Source organism: Rhinolophus sinicus, linkage group LG04, assembly GCF_036562045.2.
Source record: "Rhinolophus sinicus isolate RSC01 linkage group LG04, ASM3656204v1, whole genome shotgun sequence".
Lineage (NCBI taxonomy): Eukaryota > Metazoa > Chordata > Mammalia > Chiroptera > Rhinolophidae > Rhinolophus > Rhinolophus sinicus.
The window spans coordinates 12,685,280-12,711,917 of NC_133754.1; the positions used below are offsets into that span (position 1 = coordinate 12,685,280).

Below are 26,638 nucleotides of genomic sequence, written 5' to 3' on the forward strand. Positions count from 1 at the left end.
ACAAACTGGTAATTGCCCACTTGATTTGTTTTAAATAATTCTTAATTTGGAGGGATTTTTGAAGTAGACTTGAAGAAATCATTAGGAAATAGTTGCATGCAGTGAAATCATTTGTTGGGTTTTCTTTTTTTGTTGTTGTTTTTTAATTCTTTATTTATTTGTTATTAAAACTGTACTTTTTTAGAAACATCCCTTGCTTTTCTTGAGGCGATCCATCTTTTATGGAGACAATCTTCTATTCATTTGGGCACCTGCTTAAGTCTTCCAATGCCCGCTCTCCATTGAGCTGCATGTGCTTGTTTTCATTAAGTGAAAGCCCCATGAATTCAGGCTGGTTTTTTACTCTTCTTAGTCCTTCATGGCTGCACAGAATAGTTCTTATTTATTCATAAAATAAAATGGTTTTTATGCATATTAGCCATGTTGCAGAACAGCAATTTAGCAGATTTCTGCATGAATGTTTCGTGCTAGAAATCTAAGATGGCTTTTTTTATTCCTGAAGAGATATTAGTTTCTTTTAGGCCATCCTTTTAGATTTATGTTACTATGTCTCACATCCACTATATAGAACTCATAGAAAAAAAAGAAAAAAAAAAGAATGCGGAGGTCCTGCCAAATAAACAAAATAGGGAAAATGATGTTAAAAAGGAAACTGTCTCTTATACCCAAAATGTATAGCTGTGTTACCATGTAATCTAATATTTAGATTCTATTATACCACATTTTTACCAAAAATGAGCTATGAACGACCTGTTACCAAATCATACTGCTTGGATAAGACTTATATACTCTGGATATACAGTCAAAAGTCAAACATTCTAGAACTTTTTTCTTTTTTTAAGATCATAGACTAATAATGATATAAAAGAAAGTCTGTATGTTTACCATCCTTATCCTATGGCTCAAAACAAATGATTTTATTTTTTTTTAAGGCTACGAAGTAATTGGAAAAGAGGTCAGAAACAGAACCAAAACTCAAAGTGTGACATAGTTCACATTAAATACATTTAAATTATCTTTATTATATGAAATCAAATAGATCACAATTCTGCTTTGGGTTTCCATTATTCTTTCTATTATGCTCAAATATACTTTGGTTTCCCAGACACACTTCACTGTCATCCATAGGTAACCAAGTCATAGTAATGAAGCATCTAGATGCATCGGCACTGAGCACCCACAAACTTGATGAAGCAGTAATGTGTATATTTTGGTGTAACAGGATACAGAGATGTCATCAAGTAAGATTTTTACTTAGGCCTGATATATTTTGTGGTGTTACAGACCTATAAAGTATTCTGAATTGATTGTATTTCTTCATATAAATATGGAAAGAATATGTAGAGGGATACATATAGACGGAGGAGAGGGTTTTTTTGTTTCATTTAGTTTTTTTTTTTTTTTTTTAAATAACATATGATTTTTCATTTACATGCTTATTTTAAGTACCATTACTGGGAGATACTCATGGGAAGGAACTTCTCTTGTTGACCTGATAAAGAAACTGGATACAGAACAAACACATGCATAGAGTGACAGTTCTGAAGTGAAGTCAGGGTTCAAATACTGGTCTTCAGTGGTTTGTGAAGATCATCCTGCTGTCTTTTAATCTTCCTGAGACACAGAGGCTGATGATAGAAATTGGACAATTATTCCTGCTTATGTGACTGAAAATGCCTAATAGCAGCATATTGTGTTTTTCACACTTTCAATTACTAATTTTGAGCATTACCTAGTGACATTCATTTACCTATTTTATAAAAGTGATTGAATGATATAAACCCCTTCCCCCCCGCTCAAAAAATATTCCAACATGTTGTTTCTTATTCTGAAGTGGATTCAGCTTTCATTCAGGTCACAGAGATATAATAATCAGAGATGCTGCCTCGTAGGATGGCCATGAACAAAGCCGGCTTTCAGAGCTCAAGAACTTAAATGAGCCGTCACCTTCACGTTAGGTAGCATGCATTTATGAGGGAAAGAAAAAGAGAAACAAGATCTTTAGCATCTTGTGGAAAATCAGAATAAAATACCAGCTAACCATTTTATGTCAACAATTGAAAGAAGAAAAAAGTTAGAAAAGTCTTGACATATTTTGTCCCCCACTCTGATTCAGTTCTATGTAAACAAGAGCTCCATCTTGGCAACTGTTTAGCTCAAGGCACAGATTTGAAGTATTAGAGATAATGGCAGATTTATTAGATTAACTGTCGCTGGGATCTTTTATAGTGTCCTAGATAATTACTATCCATGGTAAATTCGAATGGTTTCGGCTTGTATTATTAGAATGTGTGCATTCCCTTGTAGGCATTGATGTGTCAAAAGAGGTATTAAAAGGTCTACATTTAGTTGTTTCTGTTTTTAAAGTGCATGTGTGTGTGAGAGCATTTGTGTGTGTGTGTGTGTGTATAATAATTCGTTATCTGATTTTTTTCTTCCCCAAATTAAAAAAAGGGTGAAAGTTCCTTTCTGTTAATTTCCTGAATTTTTAAGCAACTCTTCTCTCAGCTATCTATCTAATTTTAATTATTGATCTGTCATCCTTTGATTACTCAAGTGAAAACCACCAGAATCCCTTCATTAAATCTGCACATTATATTTCTCCCTTCTGTTTTGTATGATTAATTCACATTGTCTCTTTGCATACTTGTATTTTCATTCTGGATCTAATGCTCTTTTGGCCTTATTTTTATGTCTTGTTCTTTACTAGCTGCATTATCTATTAGATTTTTGCAAAGTATGTTTTTATTACTAATTTTCATAACTCTTAAATTGGTTTAAAGGTTTTTGATTAGCTTAATATTTTACATGGAATTCCCTAACATGCTTCTGTTTTTCTATGTACATAGATGAAACATCTTTTAATTCAATTAATAAATACACAATTGTTATTCAGTTTTAATGGATAAAAATTCATATTATTTTGCAGAAAAGAGAGTTTTTTAAGACTATTGGTCCCAAATGACATATTTGTTTTATTTTTAAATGACCTTTTTAGAACAAATCAAAGGATGCTAAACTTGATATTTCTTTACTTTTTGGGTAGCTTGTCATGTCATGGTTTACTCAGAAAAATCTGTTTACACCATCATTCAGGCATAATTGTTAGCAGTGGCCCTTACCACCTTTAGAAATACTTTTGTTTGAACAATATACCATGTGATCATCCAATTATGAGTAACTACAACCTAACAACATAAAAAAGCAAGACATATAGAGACAGTGTGGGAATAGAACTGTACCTGAGATCAGGAGAATAATTTTTGTTTTGCTACTAACTACCCTGGAGCTCAATTTTCTTAGTTTATTATGCAACAAAGACATTCTATTGCACAATCTTTAAACTTTCCTTCATTCCTAACATGTAAATTACAACACACAGTTACATCACCTTTGAGATTCAAACTACACAGATTGTTTATGCGTATAAGCAATACGGTGTTTCCCCAAAAATAAGACCTAGCCAGACAATCGGCTCTAATGCGTTTTTTGGAGCAAAATTTAATATAAGACCCAGTATTCTATTCTATTCTATTCTATTCTATTCTATTCTATTCTATTCTATTCTATTCTATTCTATTCTATTCTATTCTAAAGACCGGGTTTTATATTACAGTAAAATAAGACATTATTTTATAGTAAGGTCTATATAAGTCTTATTTTAAGACTTATAGTAAAATATATAGTTATAAATAGTTGCACAATAGTTGCAAGGAAAAAAGTTTAGCTGGGTATACCTGATTTAAGAGATGACGTGGATATCTGCTTATCTGAATATCTGAGTGAATATTTACTTTCTTTGGTTTGGCATTATATTGATATTATCCAAGTACCTTTAGAAAAATATAAAATAACTTCATTCGTGTAACTATCATTCTGTATCTGAGCAGTGAATCAGGCCCATGGAAATCTGAACTAGACTAAGGAAAGTTGAGGCCAAGCAATTCTGAAACCAGTGTTCTTTCCACAATCGCCAATTGAGAGTTAAGTAACATGTCCTTTTTTGTGTCACTATTTCTTTGAATGTCAATAAACCATATGTAAATAATGAATAGAAGGCTAAACTAAAGATAAACCTCTCATTATTCTTTTCCAGTATTAAGATCTGGTGGAAAAACAATTGTTGAAAATGGAATTTAGTTTATTAAAAAATCAAAGAAAGACAAAAGCTAGCATCACTTTTCAGAGTTTATCAAATTACCTTCTCACAGTATTACTTTGTTTCTTTCACCTCCCTGATTTTTGTTACATAAAGTGTAGAAGTGGAGGTGGAAAAGAAACTGTATGGTAGACATCAGCAATGCGTTCTAACCGCTAATCTTGTTTGTGGTTTGCATGTGGCCCAGGTCACATCCCGTGACTTTCCTGGTATTTCTCGTTTTTCCACTAAAGAAACCCTAATAGCAGAGGACAGTAAAACATAGTTATGAGTCTTCTAACAAGTGCTAGACAATACCCGTAATTTTGCTTTCTTTTTTATAATAATATTTGTTTTAAGAGAAGGAATGACTTAAATCATTTCCCATTTAGTATTTTTATTCTCCAGGAGATTGCGTCTTATCTATTTTTGGCTTTGTGTATCTTGAAAGCCTTTGGCTTTGCGTATCTCTAACACCTTCCTATTAGAGAAGCATCGAGATAGATCATCAAAGGCTCTGGAATTCTGATTCCATTCATGGAAAAAAAAATGCCCTAAAGGGAAAGAGTAGTGTATGTATGACTTTGTAACCTAAACTGGGAATTAATACTACCCCCAAAAGATTTTCTGTGTTACTCATTATAGGCTTAAGTTTGCAGTGAGAAACATTATACTGAGCATATTAAAAATAAGAGCAACAACAATAATGTTTTGCTTTAAAACAGTCCCAAAATGAATGGTTCTCACTTGCAAAAAGCTCTGCATGCAAACTGAGTTTGTGTCCAGATTGTATTGTAGTTCCTTAACTTCCCATTTCTGCTCTAGCATTAGAACCTAATGGCAGACTTCACTGCATGGTTTTCAGGTCCCGTTCTAAGTACTTTGCATGCGTGTGCTGACTTAGTCCCACAACAGCCCTATGAGGCTAACCCCATCTTACAGACGAGGAAGTGGATGAATAGAGAAGTTAAGCAGTTGGACCTAGGACACATCTAGTGGGGCTTAAGATCCTGCTATGGAGTGTGCCAGACTCAGTCTTGCCCTTCCCCAATATTCTACCTGCCTAACGTTATTGATGTTTATAAGAATCGGGCTTTAGAGAATTCAAATGTCAACACCCCAAATGGAGCAGGTGGGTAAAGTCAAAGCATGCTACGTGTGTCTTCTCGCTCGCCTGCGCCATTGTGTGCTCTCAGAGCCCTGAGAGAGCTCGCAATATTATGTGCAGCTGCATGTAGTGAGGCCGGCCGTGTCTGCCTCATAACTGACCCACATACACAGAAGAACACCCTCCCTTCCTCGTTGTCTTGGATGCGTTCTGAACTCCTGCTGCTTCCTGTGCCTTCGAAAAGTGGGGGAAGGAAACAGCTATTAGAAGCAGGCACAGGGAGGGATGCCGGCAGGCTCCCACCTGCCACTCGCCTTTCTGTTTCTTTGCAAAACTGGTGTGTGTGTGTGTGTGAGTGTGTGGGTGGGTGGGAATAGCTGCACATGTGCATTTGTGTGTTCTGCCTTAATTGCGTTTTTATATCACCAGTTTACTTTTCTTAAAATTTCACAAATGAGACAGTTAACTAGTTTTGGAAATGTTCCTTTTTTTTTTTTTTTTTTTTTTTTTGGTAAAGACATGGATTCTTTGGCCAAGAAGTTCATTAAAAAAGTTCATAAAAGGTTCCTTATTTTTCTCGAAGTTTTGGCAAAATTATGAGTTCATTGAATCACATGAATTTGGATATAGTTTGATCATCTACTTTCATGCTTGTATGCATAGCATACACCAGATATAAACTGCTTGGCGTAAAAGGAAGATTTTTTGAGGGAGGAAATGTCTTTAGGTGACTTGGGAGATTGGTAAACTTATGGGGGAGGGGTTAATAAGTCAAAATGATATTTCCTACATGGAAGAAATAAAGGAGGTCTAATAAAGTGACGGATGGGAGAAAGAGTTAAGTGGGGGAAATTTAAAGAAGGGAGAGGAAAGGAGATTGGAGTAAAACAAGCTCCTAGTTCACGTATCTTCATAGAACACTTCTGTGTACTGGAAGGAGGGAACTCGCTCAGTCCTTCTACTTCCTCTAGTATCCTTCCCTGTTAGTAGGACTTCAAATTAAATCCAGAGTTGGTATTCTTAGTACGATAGTCAGCCACCCTAAAAGTGTAGCAGGTTTTTATAAACTAAACTAAACTAAGAATCTACTATGACTTTTAAAGTATAATAAGGTACATTTTGAATTTCCAAACTCAGAATAATGAACACAATTTTAGAACATAACTCTTTTGTAATTGTGATACATGTATAAGTTTGGTATTTTCAATTGCATGGACCACTAGTGAGGTTTGCTTTCTGTTGACTCACCTCTTTCTTTTTACTGTTGTTATTATTACTGAAAGAGGTAAATTCACAGAAAAATAATATAAGATTCATTTCTGACTTAGTTGGATGTTTTATTATTTTTAGATACCTGTCCTCTGATTTCAAGACTAAAATGAATAAGAATTCAGTTATATATGTCTGTAATCTCTGAAATTTAATCACAACCTGGCTTGTACCTGTCAGTGTGCCATTTTGTTTTGACATCAAAATAATGTAGATTAAATGATTTCCCCTTCTCTGTAGCCGTCTTCAAGGATAATGATGATTACATGGCTTATTATGTCTTCATGACTTTTTGGTAAGCATTACAGATTACAAAATCTGCTCATTAAAGCAGTTTAGTAGTCAGCAGAAATTTTGTATAAAACCCAACGTGTATTGAACATTTTCCCCTTTGATTATAGTTCTGATAATATAAGTCAGTTTTTAGAATCTAACTTTGCATTATTTTTCTGGGTCAGCACAATGATTGTGAACTAAATATCAAGAAAAATAATTAAATAGCGTTTCCCTATTGTAAAGCCTGGCTTGGTGACTCAGATTCCCTGTCAAAGAAACCTAAGATGCAGGCGTGGTACCCAGAAGACATTATTGGAAAGAAAGGGATGGAGTAATTTACTGTGCTACAATAAAGCATGCATTGATTTTTCATTTAAATAAATTGAAATAACGTGGCAGGAAGATTCTAGTGTGAACAATATAACAATACAAGAGATATTTCCTTGCATTTGTGTATAAGATACTATTGTCAGTTTTTTACACACTGTTAGAGTGAATGACTTTGAGAGACATACAAGTTGGATAGATTGATTCTTAGGCTTTGCACTTCCAAAAGTCACTTGAATGCTCCATAAGTAGCATACATATAGACGTATATATAATGCATATATAAAGTGTAGCTTTTTTTTTTTTTTTCATTCCTAGGTAGTTTCACAACAGGCTAGTTGTGAGATTTGACTCAATTTCTTTTCAGAGCTACTTGATATTTAGTCTTCTCCGCTCCCACAGCATTTATTTTCTTTTATTAAGTAGAGTGCTGCAATAAACTGAATGTGTGTGTTTTCCCAAAATTCCTATGTTGAAACCTAACCCCCAGTGTGATGGGATGAGGAGGTGGGGCCTGTGGGAAGTGATTGCATCACAAGAGTGGAGCCCTCATGAGTAGGATTAGTGCCTTCATAGAGGGCTCCGTTCCACCACGTGAGGGCACAGGGAAAGGGAGCCTTCTGTGAGCCAGGAAGTAGGTCCTCCGCAGGCACAGTCCGCAGGTGCCTTGATCTTGGACTTTTCCTCAGCCTCCAGAGCTGTGACAAGTAAATGTCTGTTGTTTATAAGCACCCAGTCTCTGATAGTTCGCTGTAGCAGCCCACATGGACTAATACAAGTGTCGTACTGAAAAAAAGATGATTTATTAGTAATATATCAGGACATAAAGCCCAAAAGAAACTGTGTGTGTGTATGTGTATGTGTGTACTAAATTAACTTAAAAAGAAATGCCCTTGGTAATAAAGAATATAACTATTGCTAATATGCAGTATTTTAAGATGGAATTTAGTGTCATATTTCTTAAGGGAAATATATAAAATAAAATAAAAATGTAGTCAAATGTGTCCCAATAAATGTACATAAATTGAATGTTTTAATATTTGTGCATTCATTCCATCCCAAAGTGGAAACATTTATTAATATATGCTGCTGAGTATCTATGGACTTGTATCATCTATGCGTCCTATCCATAGTAAGTTTCTGACTACTAACGTGCAGTGATTTGAAGCCATATTTACAAATATGGAGATATGTTTTCTCTTCACAAAAGGCTATTATTGCATTATTAATGCAAATGCCCACGGCCATATGTGCACACACCTACAGTTACACATTTGAGTCATTCAATAGCCTATGAGGATACATGAAAATGTTAAGCTAAGTTGCCATGCAGATATTACTAAAAACGTGATTTATATGTGAAAATGAAAAGTAGTACGAACAGAAAAGAAGTTTAGAACATAAGCACAAAGAGCTATTAATTTGCAGGTATTTTAAGAATATATCCTAAGTATTTGGTGGAATTTGGAATGATCTCTCTGTCTCTGTCTCTGTCTCTGTCTCTCTCACACACACACACACACACTCTTTTCCTGGGTGATTTCGGTTGAGTCTTGTACTCAGCAGCATCAATTTTACTGGCATACGTCCTTATCCCTATGTTACATGTAGTTTATTGATGAATCATAATATAGAAGACAACATTTTAATTTAATCACGTCAATCTTGTTTTCCTTTTCTAGAGTCTGCTTTTGTAATTCGCCCCATTGTCACTCATGACAGTCATGTTTTGCTCTCTGGGTCTTTTATATGTCAAAGCTTCTTTTTTGACTGTTAGATTGCTAGGGCTGCTGTCACAAAATCCTACCAACTGGGTGGCTAAAAACACCAGAAATGTGTTATCTGGAGGTCTGGGGACTAGAAGACCAAAAGCAAGGCAGCAGCAGGGCCATGTCCTCCCCGGCTCTAGAAAAAGGACCCTTTCGTGTCCTTCCTAGCTTCTGGTGGTTGTGGCTGATTCCTGGACACACCACCCCCATTTCAGCCTTCATCGTCACATGATAGTCTCCTCGTTCGTCCCTGTCTCTTGTTTCCCTTCTTATAAGGACATCAGTCACTGGATTGGACCCATCCTAATAGTAACTTAAGTGACTTCATCTTAAGTAATTATGCCTGCAAAGACCCATTTCTAAGTTGTTAGGTGGGTACAAAAGTAATTGTGGTTTAAAAGGTTAGAAAATTGCAAAAAACACAATTACTTTTGCACCCACCTAATAAATAATGCTCTGATTTTCTGAGAGGACATACATTTTAAAGGGGTACTTTTCAACCCAGTCTACCCTCTGGACCCCTAAATTCACATCCATCCTATTTACAAAATGGATTCACCCCCCTCCCAAGTCATCTAAATGTCCTAATTATTTCCAGCATAAATTCTAAGTCCCAAATCTCATCTAAATGTTAACTCAAAAAGCCCCAAATTTCAGTACCTGAATCAGGTGTGAGTGAGTCTGTGGGTATGGTCCATCCTAGGGCAACATCCCCCTCCTTCCACAGGCCTATCAAACTAGAGAACAAATGACCCACTCCCAAAATACAGTGGTGCAGCCAGTGTAGGGTAGATACTTTCATTCTAAAAAGGAAAAAAATAGATGGAATAAAGGTGTTGCTAGTCTAAAGGAAGCTAGCAATGCAGCAGGGCAAATTTCATTAGGTGTCAAGGCCGGAGAATAATTATGTGTGTCACCCTATACTTTCAGTCCACTTCACCCTCTGGGACAGTAACCTTCCCTTCCTGGTCCCTGTATCTGTGCCAAGGAGTCGTTTTTCCACGTTCCATCTCATCTCTATCCCTTTCCGTCCATGTTTGCAGTGTTTCTGCTACTATAAAATTCTCAGTAACTTTGTCTTCTGAATGTTGTCTTCTGCATGTTGAGGGGTCTGTCCAGTAGACAAGTGTACCCTCCATAGATCCTTCCTGGATAACCCCATCTCTAATCCTGACTTCTCTGGAGATGGTTGATTGGATCCCCAGATCACGCATCCAATCTCTATAGCAAATGACTCTCCGGCCCCACCTTATCTTTGTCTCAGCATGCTTAACTAGATATGCAGAAATTTTTCCAAATCAGTGCTAGTTCCTTTTTTGCTTAAAAGATTAGTTCTTCAACTAATCTCTTCCCTCTCGCATTGCACTGTAACCAGCAAGAAGAAAACAGGCTGCAACTATCACACTTTGCTTGCAAATCTCTTCAGCTAAGTATCCAAGCTCATCAGTGAGAATTTCTACTTTCCACCCAACAATTTGGCCACATTTCCTACTACTTCATAAAAAGGATGGCCTTCCAGTGTCCAATAATGCGTCCACTTGAGACCTCACAAGAAGTACTTTTAATATTCACATTTCTATCTACTTTCTGTCCATGATGATATAGCCATGTATGAATTCTCTGAGATGATGGAACTTTTCCCTGCAGCGTCCTCATTCTTTCTGAGATCTCAGCAGAATCACCCCTAATGTCCATATATCTTCCAATAATCTGCTCAAGGCAATCTAGGCTTTTTAAAATCATGCATCTCAACACCCTTCCCGCTCATTCCCATTGCCCAATTCCAAAGTCACTGCCACATTTGTTGGTATTTGTTACAGTAGCATTTCACTTCCAGGTACCAAAATCAGTACTGGTTTCCTCGAGCTGCCTCAATGACATACCATCAACTGAGAGGCTTAAAATAACAGAAATTTATACTCTTTCTGTTCTGGAAACTAGAAGTTCAAAATCAAGGTATCAGCAGGTCCATGCTCTCTCATGGATCTAGGGGAAGCAGGGTGCATTCTTCCTTGTCTCTAACCAGCTTCTGTGGCTGCCAGCAATTTCAATCCTAGACACTGCCTTCTCTGCTTTCATTTTCATGTTGCACTCTCCCTGTGCAGCTCCCTCAGTTTACCCTTCTTAAAGGGACACCAGATTTTGGATCAGGGCCTCGTTGAATCCAATATGACTTCATTTTGAGTAATTCCATCTGCATCTTATTTTCAAAAAGATCATATTCTGATATTACAGTGGACTGGACTATTGGGGCAGAGAATATTAATCCCATGCATAGCCTGTACTGTGTTTTTTGTTGTTGTTTTTTTTTTGCAATTTGGGGAGATTTACATATTTTTTTTGAATAAAGGAGTTCTATACTTTATGTGACTCAGGTTATATTATTGAAAAAATATAGGACATTTTGAACATATCTAAAGTATTTTAGGTATTGATCACTGAGTTTGGATTATTATCAAGAAAATGTAGTGCCTTTTGCATGGTAAAATGGTCAGTGGATAGGAAATTTTTCTATTTTTGGTAAGACTGAAAATCTAAGAGAATGGTGTCAAATGCAAAAAAAGACAAACAAGTCCAGTAAGAAAATAGTAAATGAAAGTTGTAGACTATAAACTGCTCTCGTCTTTGACGAGAACTGGACTGTCTCTTCAGAATTTTGAATTGAATATAGTAACAAGATGACTTGCAGATTAATTATTTTCCTTCCGCTAAGTAAATATTCTGTATATTCTGTACTCTTTACTGTGTTAAATATCACAAAAGGCATCACTTAAATATGTGTATGAGGCAGATTTATTTTCAGGTTTTTCCATCTGTTGTGGGAATATACTTTAAGAATAAGAGAGAAATACACAAAAATTAAACATGAAGACAGGGGAAAACAGAAAAAAAAATGGAGAGAAACATCTGTAGGCCGACAGTGTAGAAAAAATGCTTGAGCTGTCTGTTATTAACTAAGCAACCTGTTTTACATTGGAATCCTGCATAATTACATTCCAGGGGAGGAGCTAACAACAGATGTTGAAGACATGTGAAGATAATAAGAAAGTGAGACTATTTGAAAAATAAAGCTACTTTTGCTCACTGACAGGCATCTTTTTTTTTTTTTTTTTGGCAGCACTTTTAGGCAGCAATCAATTTCATATATTTACTGCACATTTCAGTAATGTTAATGCAAACCAAATGTTCTTTTTTTAAGTCTAAGAAATTGATCAATTATACACATCTATAATACATCTAAGCTAGAAGTTAATAAAACGCAAAATAAAAAACACAAAATGTAGCATTTCTTTAATTTCACATTACATAAATGTTTTATGTTGGGTTAAAAAAAGAGTAGAAATTGTTACAGAAATGTACATATTTCTCATTAATAAACTCAGTACATATTTAAAAATTGAAGGTTTCTAGGTGATTGAGTAAAAAACTAAATTACAAATGGTCTGTTGTTCCAGACAATATGCAGTGTGTAACTAACATTAACATGCAGTACAATTATTTATTAAAGCTTTACTCTCTAGGGATATTAAGCAATAGACAGTTTGCAACTTTAATTTTGGTTTACATCTACCTACTATTGCAGAAAAGTCTTTATTTTAGTTATGATAAATGAATCCATCATCATCATAAAAGTATTTTTCCAACTGACCGAGGCATTCTTATAATTACTTTACTGTTTCTCTCTCATCTAAACTGAAATACTCCAGTAAGTTTTTGTCCAGTAAGACTAAGTCTTATGTATATCTGGGGAAATACCAGTGAGCTTATTTTTCTAGGGATTGATCAAGCTAAAGAATTTGAAAATAAATATTGAAATCAATTGAGGATTCATGATTCAATTGGCCCTTTTTTCCCCACTTGGTTTTTCTATTTGTTAACTAAAAATATTTTATTTTTCAAGCATTCCCGACTTTGCTTTCCTTTGCTATCCTCACCCTACACACCATCACAAGTAGACTTCAGTCTGTTGATCTGCTTCCTCAAGGTGAGCAATTTCTTCATCTGCTAGCTTTCTTCTCTGTGATCTGAATTTTACTTGTTAGCTGATGGCACTCATAAGACTATACACACATAAATGGCTGTATATATATACAAGGTCCATGTGGAATTTGTAGGCTTTATTTTTTTAAAGAAAAAAGTATAGTGAATAAGTAATTTATTCTATGATATCTACACTGCTACTATTAGTATTTCAGGAAAAGCTGTGTAGTGTTAGGGGTTGAAAAGAGAATCTAAATATTCTTTTACGTATATTGGGGCTTTTCATATTTTTTATTCTTAAGTAAGTTTAAGTGGCCCAATTCTTAATTATTTAATATTTTTTTAAAATCTCTACTACTCATAGTAATTTCACTTTGCAAATAGTGCAGGGAATGCTAGGGGGAAAAATTGATGGGATGGAGGGTAGGCTGGTACAGGAAAGGGGCCTGATTATTTTCCCTGCATGTTAGTTGTGGGTGGAAAGCACAACTGTGACAGCCTGAAGAACTCTGTTTAACATAAGAAACAGGGTCCCCAAATTCTTCTTTCTGTTTCCGACAGGCAATTATACTCCATATTAGCTAAGTGTTATTCTGTGGATATATATTAAAGGCTTCTTTACACATTACTTTGTAAAATCTTTACACATCGCCCTAATATAGATTCCTCAAGTCAGTATAGAACCAAATTCATATAAATTGCAATAGCTAGTGAAGCTCAGTATTACAATCCCCTGATCTCAATACATTTGGCCAATATATTTTAATCTCTAAGTATGCTCTGAATGAGACTCAGATACTCTGGGAAAACACATTGGAATTTGAAATAACAGGGTGGATTAAATGAAAAGTAGGAAGGAATATCTATCTCAGGTGAAATTTTAGCTTGCTGCATATTTTCCTATGTCTGGATAGTATATAGTCCAAGTCTTCGAGTCATTTGAATGCTTTAAAGAGATTTGTTTGGTTTCTGAGTAGTTCAATCTCTAAATAAGGGGAACAAGCCAGTGGAGAAAATGATTATATCAGTCTGTTGCTGTGCTTGAAAAATATGCATGTGTAGTAATCTGACAATCACTGTTATAATTATTTGTGTTGCTTTACTCGGGGTGTTCGGGGTGAGGGGTGTGAAGGAAAGAAGAGGTTGAATTATTTTCTATATGGAAATGAATGGAAATTGAAGAGAATATACAAGCAAAGTCTTTAAAATATTGTTAGACTTAGGAAAGTTATGCTTGTTAGTGATTTTGGAGGGTGTTGCAGTAGCATGTTAGTAGATTTTGGAGGGTGAGATGGAAAGTTTAACAGGTGTACATGGATACACACACACATACCCACACACAGATCCATATAAAATCTTCCTCATTACCCTTAAATAGTTGTGAGTTCACACTCATTAAATTATAATCAGCTCGGAAAAAGAGTTATTTTTTAATCTCGTAACAGTTAAGTTCAAGGATAACATTTATACCAATAAAACATTTTAGCTTTAAGCATGTAAATTTCTTAAAATTATTTTATGTTTTTGAAAATCTCTCTTTTGATCTGATGTCCATTTTCATCGCACGTGCACATATATGTCCCCTGGTACGTGCACGTTCACACCTGTGCTTTACCATGGCCATCTACCAACTTGAAACACAAAGCTATCTGGGAACTGTGACTCAGCATCAGGAAACCAGAAGCTGTTGTTAGGTGGATTAGGCCTTGATTTTGTATTTACTAAATGGTTCTGGAAGATTTTTGCCTTTAGGCAAGGCTCCTTCCATTCATTTCCATCTGGTATAGGAATATGTGTTTTCATCATGTGTACAAAGGGTATGTACATACGGATATGCATGCTTGGTTTTTAGTTGTATTTCTCTGTTGATAGTTATCTGACATATTGAAAGTTATCATTTCAAAACTTACATTTTCTTCAAAGTATCAAGAGAGTGAAGCTTGTGAATATTTTCCATTAACATATATGCTATAATAAAACTCTTGAATTTAAAACTCAGTTACCAAAATTTACCGAATGTAATCTTCTTCTTTGATTATTATTATACTAGAATTATTACACATATAATCATTTATATGTATGTTACAAAATAATCAGAATAACTATATTTTTGTTTAAATTACTATTACTTCCCAAATATGCTTCATACAGCCCTTTTGCTTAAACATAATAAGTAGATTAATGAGTTATATATGTTTGATGATGTACTTTGTAAATAAATGCTTAATTTTACAACAAATCACTTATATTTGTAATTTTATACAACATTAGCTGCAGACACATATGTTTTTAGTAATAAAACAACCATAGCCAATAGATAGGAAGTTTTTGTTTTCCAAATAGTTCTAAATTAATAATTTTTCCATTAGGCAATGATACTTCAATGACTGTGTTTGCAATAATATTAGCTAGGTAATTTTATTTTGTGATCTATGTATATTTTTATCAATTCAACAAAAGCACATTATAATAAGTACTTTACTAGAAATGTGCCAAACCAAGTAGTTAAATTTCATTCTATTTCTATATAGACCTTGGATTTTAGTGCTAGATAATTTCAGGTCAAGGAATACACTCATCTGAACTTAAAAAAATTAAAATAAATCACCTAATAATTTAAGTTTAGAGTGATACGTTCTCAAATTCAAACTGTCCTCTCCTTTGGACAGACACTTGGTGACCCCACCTATGTGTCAGGTTCTACATTCTCCCATTGATTCGAGTCCTACAACATTCTAAAGGAATGTTAGAGTTCAGTCAGAAGATTGCTGCCAGTTTCCTAAAGGTTACTAAGCGATTTGCTATGAAAGAAAGGGTACATTTGACTGGTTAGAATTTAAGTCTATTTTTTTCTTTCATGATAGATTTACCTAAATAATTTCTTTGTACTGGATGGTGGAGGGCTGTGAACACCAAACTGAGTAGTTCAGATTATAACCGTTTTCAGTAATGACCGTGGAAATTGTTCAAACTATTCCAAAATGAATTTGGCATCATGAAGGATGCTGAGAAGGATGCACTTCTTTCCAAGATTGAGCGTGCCGATTTTTAAATGGAAAAATACTCAAATATGCTGTACCGGAATTAAAAAAGATGGTCTCAGTGAATTCTCTCCATGAGGTCAATATGAATTTCCTTTTAGGTTAGATTGAGATTACAAGTCTGAAAGTGAAATAAATTCTCCTCTATTTATATTTATTTCCCTGTTATTATTACTCACAGGCAATGCACTTCACTTTCATTGTTCTTTGCTCTGGGAATGGTTGGTTATCAATTAAATCACAGAAAGTACGCTCTAAGATAAGAAAGTATTTAAAACACCACCGTAGACACTTTTGATGTTTACACTGCATTATGTATGGATAGGCTTTCAGATTACTTAAAAACACATTTTTTGCCTTTGCTGTGATTCCAAGATAGCCTTCTCCAATTGCTTTTTGACCCTCAGTTTGATTACATACCATGGTGATCTGAAGGGCTAATCTCCTGTCTTCCTAAAGATGAGTTTCCCGATCTCTGTTCCCAATTTCTTCATCGCTTCACCGTGTTTTAATGATGACAAAGTATTAAAGCTGTTACTAGAAAAATGGTTTGTCATTGCCAGTAAAACCCATTACAAGAAACACTTCTGTGTATTTACTCTAGAACATGGATATTGAGTGTATTGATTTTGCTTAAATTTTCATTCTTGGGATGACCCAATCATACAGGATAAGAAAAATCTGCTTCCTATAAACATACAGCACACTAAAGGTAATAACATAATGGTTTTTGAGAAGTAATTTCAAAAACAGCCTTCATTTAAAATGTCAGTTATCTTTCCTTTTCTACTCTTCCTATATTTTAAAACTCTATAATAATAATAATAATAGCAACAATAGTGGTCGTATTAGCAGCTTGGTGGTAGGAGTTGTTTCAGTAAGATCACTGACAAATTGTTGAGGTTCAAACTGACTTTATTCTAAAGTTATATTTGGGTCACTATCAATTTTAACAGTTCTCTCAGAAAAAAACTCTCATTTCACAGGAGGCATCTTTGGAAAAATACATATTTCTTATCACTTGTGTGTGTATGCATAAGCATTGAGGACATTTAGCTACAGTTTATTTTTTAAATTGTAATATAAATAATTTTTGTAGGAATCATTTATGGACAGGTAGTTTCATGTATATTTCTCATTCCTTTAACTCTTAAAAAATGTATTTTGTATTACTTCTTTCTTTAAAAACATTATATTTTTAAAAATTACTGATCCGAGCAAGGCACCCATCTGTTCCTTGGAAGCATGTCCATCTAATTTAAGGTAACTTAATTGAAACTTCACATCTATCTCTAGAGTAGAGTTCTATGAATTTAATTAATAGCTTTTGGAGATTAGAATGTCATTAAAATAGAAAAATGTTAAAGCCTTTCTTTAAAAATCCATCTTTTGTGACACCCAAATCCTATTGGCAGGTAGATTACTAACTAATAAGCAGGGGAGGATTAGTTGCATCTGAATTAACTCTGTTCACTGAGAATGCTAAAAAGGACATCTGATTTTGTTTACCTGTCTCTAACAATCGAAAACAAACAAGTGCTAGAAATAAGATGAGCAGTGGGATTTCAACCAGTAAATAGATATACATCCCAGTAGAAGTCAGATAGCAGGTATGAGAGAAAAACATGAAAAAGACTATCTTGCTTGCTTTTTTACAAAGAGTTTGGCTTACTAGGCATGTTTTCATTGACCTTCCTTACAGGGTCATTACTTTGCTAGGAGGATGACTTGAATTTTAGATGTATTCATCCATGTCATCAAAAATAGTGTCATTAACAGAAATGGGGTTAGCTTACACAGACAATAAAAGCATAAGGAAAACATCTTCTCTAACGATGAAGAGTATCTTTTTAAAGATTTAAATAGTCTTGGGTCTGAAATTCACGGAATGAAGTTGCTAGAATTTTAAATTTGTCCTTGTAAACCAAACATCTTTTACTAACTATTGCATGCCAGAGCATAGGTTTCTCACTGCATATAAATCAAGTTCTTTTGGAAGCTGCATTAACCCTTTCAAGACTCTAAAATTACAGGGATTTATTAATTAATTCATCTGTTGATGACAGCTGCCAGATAAAGTGTGAGATATAGAGGCAGCTAACTTATAACAAAAGAGAGAAACTGACACATTTCACAACAGTGCAGTAGAATCAAAAAAAGGACGAAAGGAGAATCTAAGAAGAGAAGAAAGAAACCTATAGATGCTGAGGTGTAGTTTTTCAAGATACTGTTTTCATAATTTAAAATTATAAAGAGGTGATTATTTAAATATAGACTTTAATTTTAATAATAGTGTGACTGGTTTAAAAAATTCCCTAAAGGAAAAATATTCTGATCTCCATGTTTCATTCTCCGTATTTATACACACACACACACACACACACACACACAGAGGGTGCCAAAAAAAATGTATACACATTTTAGGAAAGGAAAAAGCTGTATTAAAATTGTAATACTCAATATATACCAAAAGCAAAAGATACACAAGTCATGTGTATACATGTTTTGGCACCCCCGGTATACATGACAACCAAGATTTATTTTATTGAAATTGGTACCTTCAACAATAAATAGAGAACTATGGATTTTTATACAAACATAGTATTTAACGGACAGATCTGATGTTACTTTAAATACTGTATATCTCATAGCAAAGGATAGCTCTTATGTACTCATACTTCAAGAATCTTCTGAGACATACAATAAACTGGTCAAATACTTACAACAGTGCTCCATCACCTGCTACATTGAATTTGGTCTTTCATTTAGAGCTTTTCCATTCTCTTTTAAATCCTAGCCAATTTCCTCTACATTATTATTTGCTTCTGGGCATTGTGACATAGGTCCTTTGACTTGTAAAGCTGGCATCCTACTACCTTGTGAAATGCACACTCCTTTGTGGTGACTGTTTCACTCTGCCATCCCTTCACCTGGATCATGCTTTTCCTGCTCTCCACTGTCAGACCACGCACCTCCTCTTGTACAAAGCCTATTACAGGCTACACTATTCTCAGTGTATCTGTTGCTTGATGTTCATGCAGCATAATTCAGAATGTAATTGCTCATGTATTAGTTGCCCTATGCTGGTTTCAAACCTAGTTTCTAGTTTCCAATCCAAGTGTAAACTCCTTGGTGAAGAGATGGAGTCTTAGAGACTGGAGAATTTTAGAGACGGACGGATAGGCTTAGGTTCATACATTGTAAACCTTACGTGATGCGATACCAATTCTGCCACATTCTGTTCAAAATGCTTTTCTTTGAGATTTCCTATCCTAGGCACAGAGTTAGTGTTTAATTCATTCTTCCCTTATGAATTATTGAGCACAATGTCTTTGAACTAACTGCTGAACTACTCACATCTACTGCTCCCACTGAACTTGAGCCATCTTTACTCTGGTAGTGTATTTGGACTGTACTGGTTTCCCTTGAGAGACTCTGTCAGAGTTCTTTTCTCAAAAACAAAACAAAAACTTGTTCCATTAGAACAGTATCGAGCTTCAGGGTACCTGTTAAGAAAAAGATGGCCCCATTTATCTGGTCCTCCACATCCCAGCATCTGTGACTGCCCCAGGTGATGGCAACGCCTACAGGGTGGGGTTGGGGGAAGCAAGCGGCTAAATTTTGAATGTTAATCTCAGAGCAGTGTGCCATGGGACGCAATTATAGTTGTGCCATAGATTCCCAAAGCGTGGTTTAGATTCTCTTTTTTTTTTTTTTTGTACTCCTGGTGCTGTCATGTGAAATTTCCTTATACCTTTTGCTTTCATTCCTTAGCATAACTTTCTGTTTAATTGAAGTTTTCTTTACCTCACAGCATTATCTATATGTTATCAATATATTTGCCAAAAAATTCATTCGGGACATGTTGTTCTGTCCAGTGGGTCCCAAACACTGAAAACGACCCCGGAAGGTGTGCCGCTGTGCTAAACAGTGAGTGCAAAAGCTCCAAGCACCCAAATACCCAGCTGCAATTGGATTCAGTTGAATAAGACATAGGGAAATGGTTTCTGGTGTCTGAATGCAGCCGTGGCAATCCATTCAGAAGCATTGTTCGATGCAGGTGCTTGCTAGAGGATTAGTACTTTAAAGCTGCACAGTTTGACTATTTGATAAAATTATAATAACCTCCTCTTCAGAATGCGTTCTCCACCTATCAAAAGCAGATAGAATAGCATTTCACAACTGAGGTAAAGTCTGGAAGCCAGACTGGCAGTGCACCCACCTGGAAATACAGATGTTTCTCTCCTAGTACTTTTCTTATGTGAACTGTTTCTAAGTTCTGATTCTTGATGGCCAATTATTAGGAAAGAATTTAAGTTTCTGGAGTCCTGTACCTAGTGTTTCATCATTATATCACTGCCAACACATGAACAGACATCCTAATAAAATGAAGAAATGAGCATGTTGTAACAAGATACACAACCCCCCCCCTGCACATTAAAAAAAATAAAAGAAGCAAAAACCTACATCTGTGTATTTGTGTATAAGTTACTTGGTTAGTAAACTAACATAGTAAAAAATGCAGGAAATACAAGACAATGGATGAAACACCACTTACCTGAAATAAAGTGACTGGTCTCAGATGTGACTTTCTTCCTTACCCTTCCCTTTTCTTCCCTGCATAACGGATACACCACGCTTATTAAAAAGTGTGCTAAAATTAAAGCTGGGAGTCAGGTGAACACTGTCAGGGAAAAAAAAGCATGGGATAAAATTATAATTTGAGAATATTCCTTTCTTTTTTATTCTGACATAAGGAAAAAAAATTTTGAGACAACTTTCCAAGACTGTCTCTAGAAATAATATTGAAAGTAAAATTTGTATCCCTCTCATAGGTTGAGTGAAATCAAGTTTGTTTTTAACTAACGTGCCGGTAAATAGGACATAGAAATCATAAATGGAAATTATTTGAATGAATATAGATTGTTGAGATGCCATTTATATGGAATGACTCACCCTATCATAACAAGTGTAAGGGGTTTATAGGATGGTAAAGGGTAGTAAGTGGAAAATAATCAATACCACCAAAACAAAACAAAAAAAGAAAGAATTATTTATGTTAGAAAATTGTCAGTTCACAGAATGTTGCAAATTATGTCAACTTACTGGAAAAAAAATTTATTAGAGGTTTGTTGTACTGCGATGAGACTTCAATTTTAGTATTGAATTTTTTCTCTGATATGTTAGAAATAAATTTGGATAACTCATAATTTGTTGGGTTTATAGAGAAGTGTGTGCACATGTGTGATTGTATATGTGTGTGTGCTGATGAAGAAAAAGACAGTAAAAACAAACTGCTATTACACCCTTAGAACCTTTCAGTAGAAAAGTGGTACGCATGAACTGCCAGTCTGAGGTTTTGGCTCGTTGTTGTTTGCTAGTAGATAATCTGTGATGGGTGCCTAGTTTACATTCTGTAGAGTTAGTCTCCAGAACACTTGTGGCAGCCTTAAATAGAGATGGTTGCCTGCTCTCTGCTTCTCTAGACAGCTAATTAGGTGTTATGCAAGCTTACGTTAGTGAAAGAAGGTAAATTAGAAATAAAAAAGAAAAATGAGAACAAATAAAAAAAATGGACTTCCATTTATAGAGTTGTCTACTTGGAAACAACTCTAATTTTAAGACGCTGTTAGAAACAGTAGCAACCACCACAGTAATAGAAGAGCACTATTCCTATTTAAAGCTATTTACAAAGTTGAAGTAAAACCATTTTGTTAACAGTCATTAAGTAGAGAAAACTCTCAACTGCCCTCCCCCCATGGCCACAGCACTTTAAAGCTTACCCATTAATGCCCAGACTTATGGATTTTGGTTTTCAAATTTCCAAGACACAGACAATTATTTCCTCATTATAAAAATTAAATCAGAGGCATATCTTAAATTCTAATGTTAGAAACTATATTCATGTTTCAGATGTACAAATATGTGGGCTCCCGAGGCAACAGACAAGTTTGAAACTAAGGGGAGGAAATCCTTTTATGTTATCTAATATTTCCTTAAGTGGTAACAAATTAGTTGCCAAGTATCTCTCTTTGGGTGGTGTGGTTTAATGCTTTCAATACAGGGAAAATAAACTTAACTTCTGATTTGTGTTAAAGTTTTGCCTGAGAGTGAGACAGATTTTAATAAAGAGGTAGATTTATTCTGAGGTAAGAAATTTTATGGACTGGTTTGTTCATGTTTCCTTTGAAGGGAACACCACAGAGTTGTAACACCCAAAGATTTTTCTCCTCACTCTTCCCAGAATAACTATGTTCAGCAGAGCCCCCCTAAATCTCTGTTAATCCTTTCTGGCTTAAATCATGTTAAATCATGTTTGGGCTTCAAATTTTAATATTATAGGTAGTAATTTTGGTACATATTACCCATCGTTGAAATGACTATGCATTCCTATTGATATAGTGACATTACAATGTTAAAATCACATTGTAAACATTAAGTATGGTAACCTTTATAGAAGATTGCTAAAATCCAATAATTGAAGGGCAAATAATTTTATGATTAGTCCTAATATTTTTTTTTTCCTTACATAGACATAACTCCCATAATGACAGTTATTTTGAAGGTATATCTTGGCACAAAATGATTGCTTGTGTACTATCTCTAAGATTAAGTTATTAAACTGTTTAGTCTACATTAAAAAAATAGAGAGCTTTCACATATGTCAGCCAATATGAATATACAGATTTCAGACATCTTTATGTCTGAATCAACTTGAATTATATAAAATTTTAAACTCAGAGGTAGTCAAGTTGTTGGGCCAATCATAGATATTAAATAAAAAGCTTTATATATATATATATATATACCCATTATATATAATATAATGTTTTATATATAAGTACACACACACACACACACACACACACACACATAGCCAAAAAACATATATACATTTTAAGAAAAGAAAAATTTGTATTAAAATTATGCTGATGTTAACCACTTTGAACACCTATTGTAATTGCAGAAGTCAAACGTGACTTGTATTCATCTTTTATTGGCATATATTATTACAATTTTAATACAGCTTTTTCCTTTTTTAAAATGTGTATATGTTTTTTAGCACCCTCTGTGTGTGTGTGTGTGTGTGTGTGTGTGTGTATATATATATATATATAAAATGTGTGTGTGTGTGTGTGTTATTCCTCATATTATGAATATAGAACTTTCCTGTGGTTTTTTTACTCACTTGTACTTCACTTATGGCAATTACTAATAGTTACTTTTCAGGAATGTATTGGCTATGCATTGGAATTTATAAATTTTGTATGGATTGCATCCTGTAGAAAACTCAACTTTATCCTACACACACACAAATAAAGATCTATAGGTGCGTGTAAGTATGTGTGTGTGTGTGTGTGTGTGTGTGTGTATGTTTTGGTACAGCTGAACTAAAAGTACTATAGTCATATGAGTGACGTTATATCATTTGCCAAAAAAAGTCATTCAAATTAAGATGCAAAATTGAACTAATTAGGATGACTGTATTTAGATCCTCCCCTTTGGGAGCTTGTGTAATAGTCAGATGTGGCTGTAGGAGTATAGAAAATGATTCTTAATACTAAACGAGTATTTAAATTTATCTGATTGTCACATGATCCTTCAGGGAATCATACATTTTAAAAATTAGACACTGTAAACTTTCCCTATAGGCATAACTGCCCAGATTTCCAGCTGTTGGACTTCAGAATTGTTTTCTATTTGCAGTATAAACACGCTTATCTCTCAATTTTTCTCATCTGCATATCATTTAAATTATGTCATCTTCCTTGCAAAGGGCTCATTCTGTGAAAGGGTAATCATGCTATATTGAGGAAAGGACGAAAATGAAGGTAAATAATTTCTTTATAATGCCAGATTCATCCAGAAAAAAAAAAGTGAATCTTGGATCAATTATTTTTGCTTTGATTTCTTCTGTGCAGGGTCTCTGAATTTGTTTTCTGATACAAATACCTAATAAATACAAATAGTGGCTGTCTATATAATTTGCTTCTTTTTTTTTTAATTTCTATAGTTTATAATTCAACATACCTATTCTGGGATCTATTTTCCTAAGGTACAGAAGTCTGATTATCTACCTTATAGCACTAGGTCTTGAGAAAACACTCCACACTATTATTCTTCATTATACACACTTAGTTTATTGAAAGGATTTTTAGTTATATAATAAAAGGTACACATGGTAGGAAGCTTCTACGACAACTCTTCTTTCTTTAAACCCCTTCACCTTCCTCTTCCCTCCTTTTCTCCCTTTGCTTAGCTTTCCTTCTTCCCTCTTTTTTTCTTCCATTTTTTTTCTTTTTTGTCTAGCTAGTCATTCATTGTATATATACTACCTGTGTCTCTTTTATGTACCTGCCTATTCATCTATTTATTTATGTTACTTCAGAAATAATTTCACTCTCCCATAAATCCTTATTTGACCCTGGCTGTTATTGTTCACTTTGTGTTCCCAGTTTCTGCTGCTTGTACAAAAGTGTCCATTCGATTTTCCTCCCTCTCTGTGAACCGCTGCCATCAAAATTACAGTCTAATCGCAAGGTGAACAGCTTATAATGTATCACAATCAATACTCAAAATTTTCTCCCTAGGATGTGTCATAAAGGAGTCGAGTAAAAAGCTGCAGATTTTCAGCAATGAAGTGCAAACAATCATTTTATGTTGATGGTTTCAAATTCAAGGTTGATTTACACTTTCATATATCTGCATTATTCCATCTCTTTCATTCTCTTTTTAAATTCATATTGAATTTATTCAATGCTAGGCTCTCCAAATGGCTGAAATTGAAGGCCAGTCAATATTGGGATACAAAACTATGTTAGTACGTTTCAAAGAGAATGTATGGGTTGTAAATGAATTTTTTTAAAAATCATGGTTCTAAAAGATACAAAAGTATTAACAAATGAAATAGATAGTAAGTTTTCTATTGCATTTTTGAAGAATAAAATGGGTTGAATGAAATGATACATATCCTTTTTTCTAACACTCACTAACAAAGATATACAGGTAATTTTTATGACTGCCATTCAGAATAGGTAAGGAAAATAGATATCTGATATTAAACTTTTCTGAATATATTTTTTTTTAATTCTATTTTACATGATATGAAGATTTCCTAGAAAATTTTATATGCCTCGATTCTTCTGCTTCTGTTTGTGTCCATCTGACTAACAACCTTTCAAGTCCTAGGGAGTATTTGAGCCTCTGGTGCAGAGTTCAGCTTGAGACTACATGTAACCCTTCTGGCCTGCATTACATAATAAACTTAACATATTTCATTCACTCACAGGTGAATATGTTTTTTAAAACATGAAAACAATTAAAGTATAGGCAAGCTACCTGAATAGTTTTTAAACATTTTACAGATGAGAATGAGATATGCTGTGAAATACCACAGTGTTTGTTCTGTCAAGACACCATTTTGATTTCTTTTTGAAAAATATTAGTCTCATAGGAAATTATTTTATCCTAAAACCTTCTGAGATATATCAAGTTGTGGTTTATTTCTTTTTCAAGAGGGAATTATTTATGTGTTTCAGATTTTATTTATGATTTTAAAAAGTAACCACAATGCTGTTAAATTTGCTGTTTTTTATTTTAAATACCTTTCATGTAAACTTTTTTTTTTCCCTTATACAGGACACTATAAATTTGTAGAGATCCTCTCACATCAATTAAATGACAATCCCAAGGGTTTCTAAATGTGTAGGAAATTCTGTTCCCATCACATACAGGTAAATTGTAAATATCCTCTCCTGAAAGAAAAAAAAAAAAAGTACCTGATTTTAAAAGTATCATCAAGCATTAAGGTGAGCACCCATTTGTAGATGAGAGAGACAACTGGGAAAATTTAGTTCAAAGTCATAGTTTAAAATATTGGGGTCATGGATATATGCAGCTATTGTCATAATGAAGGAATTTTCTTTCACATTTTCTTGTTCAGCATCTTTGAAATAGGAATCACGAAAGAATACTTTACTTAGATTCTTTACATGCCTATTGGCAAAAGAAAGAAGCAAAAATTCTCACTGAAAGGCTTATTGTTTAAAATAGGAAATCATGATCTGTCATTCATTCTGAACTATATCTATTGACTAAATCCATTTTCAACTACTTACACCAAAACCAAAAAGCCGAAGTAAAGAAAACTGATTACATAATCCATACTCATATCTAACAAAATAGGAATGTGCACTTTTTGATAAGCTTTTCCATAACACATTCTGATAGAAAATTCCATTTACTACTCTCTGTAGGAAAAGTAGATTTTTAAAGGAAACCTTTTATTTTATGACTGTCATCAAAATAACAATTACAAGCAAAATTAGGATAAAACATTAAAAAAAAAAAACAGCTTAAGAGTTGTTATAAAACTTTGCAATCCAGTTTTTGCCCTGTTATTTGATTTGAAAAATTAATCTTGTTAATCCTTTTTGAAGTTCACTGTTTCCAGGATGGATTATACAGAACAAAGTCTGACTGATATCGCCAGGAAATTAGTTTACAGTGATGTAGTATTCTACTGAGAATAATTCTCCAGCGGCCTCGTTTTACTTCTTCCGAGGCCATGGGAATTCATTAATATCTAGAGAATAGACTTAAATAAAAACCATTGTCTCAACCAGCAGGTTTATGCAACCATCCTGAAACATTTTAATTATTGTTTTCTTTTCCTTTTTAATTAAGAGACCAGAGGTCCAGCAAGCCCACTGAGAGCTGGTCCACAGCC

The 26,638-nt window shown here is 34.3% G+C and overlaps 1 protein-coding gene across 5 annotated transcripts in view; it reads left to right on the plus strand.

The window, feature by feature from the left end:
- The window catches only part of PCDH17 (protocadherin 17), a 93,687-nt gene that overhangs the window by 62,229 nt on the left and 4,820 nt on the right, over positions 1-26,638 (plus strand). For 4 of the 5 annotated variants that reach the window (XM_019712614.2, XM_019712615.2, XM_074329348.1 and 1 more), the window contains one exon: positions 12,789-12,872. The exons of the other annotated variant lie outside the window; for it this stretch is intronic. In XM_019712614.2, coding sequence (XP_019568173.1) covers positions 12,789-12,872 — 84 coding nt within the window. The remainder of the gene's footprint in view (positions 1-12,788; positions 12,873-26,638) is intronic. 5 annotated transcript variants of the gene reach the window in all.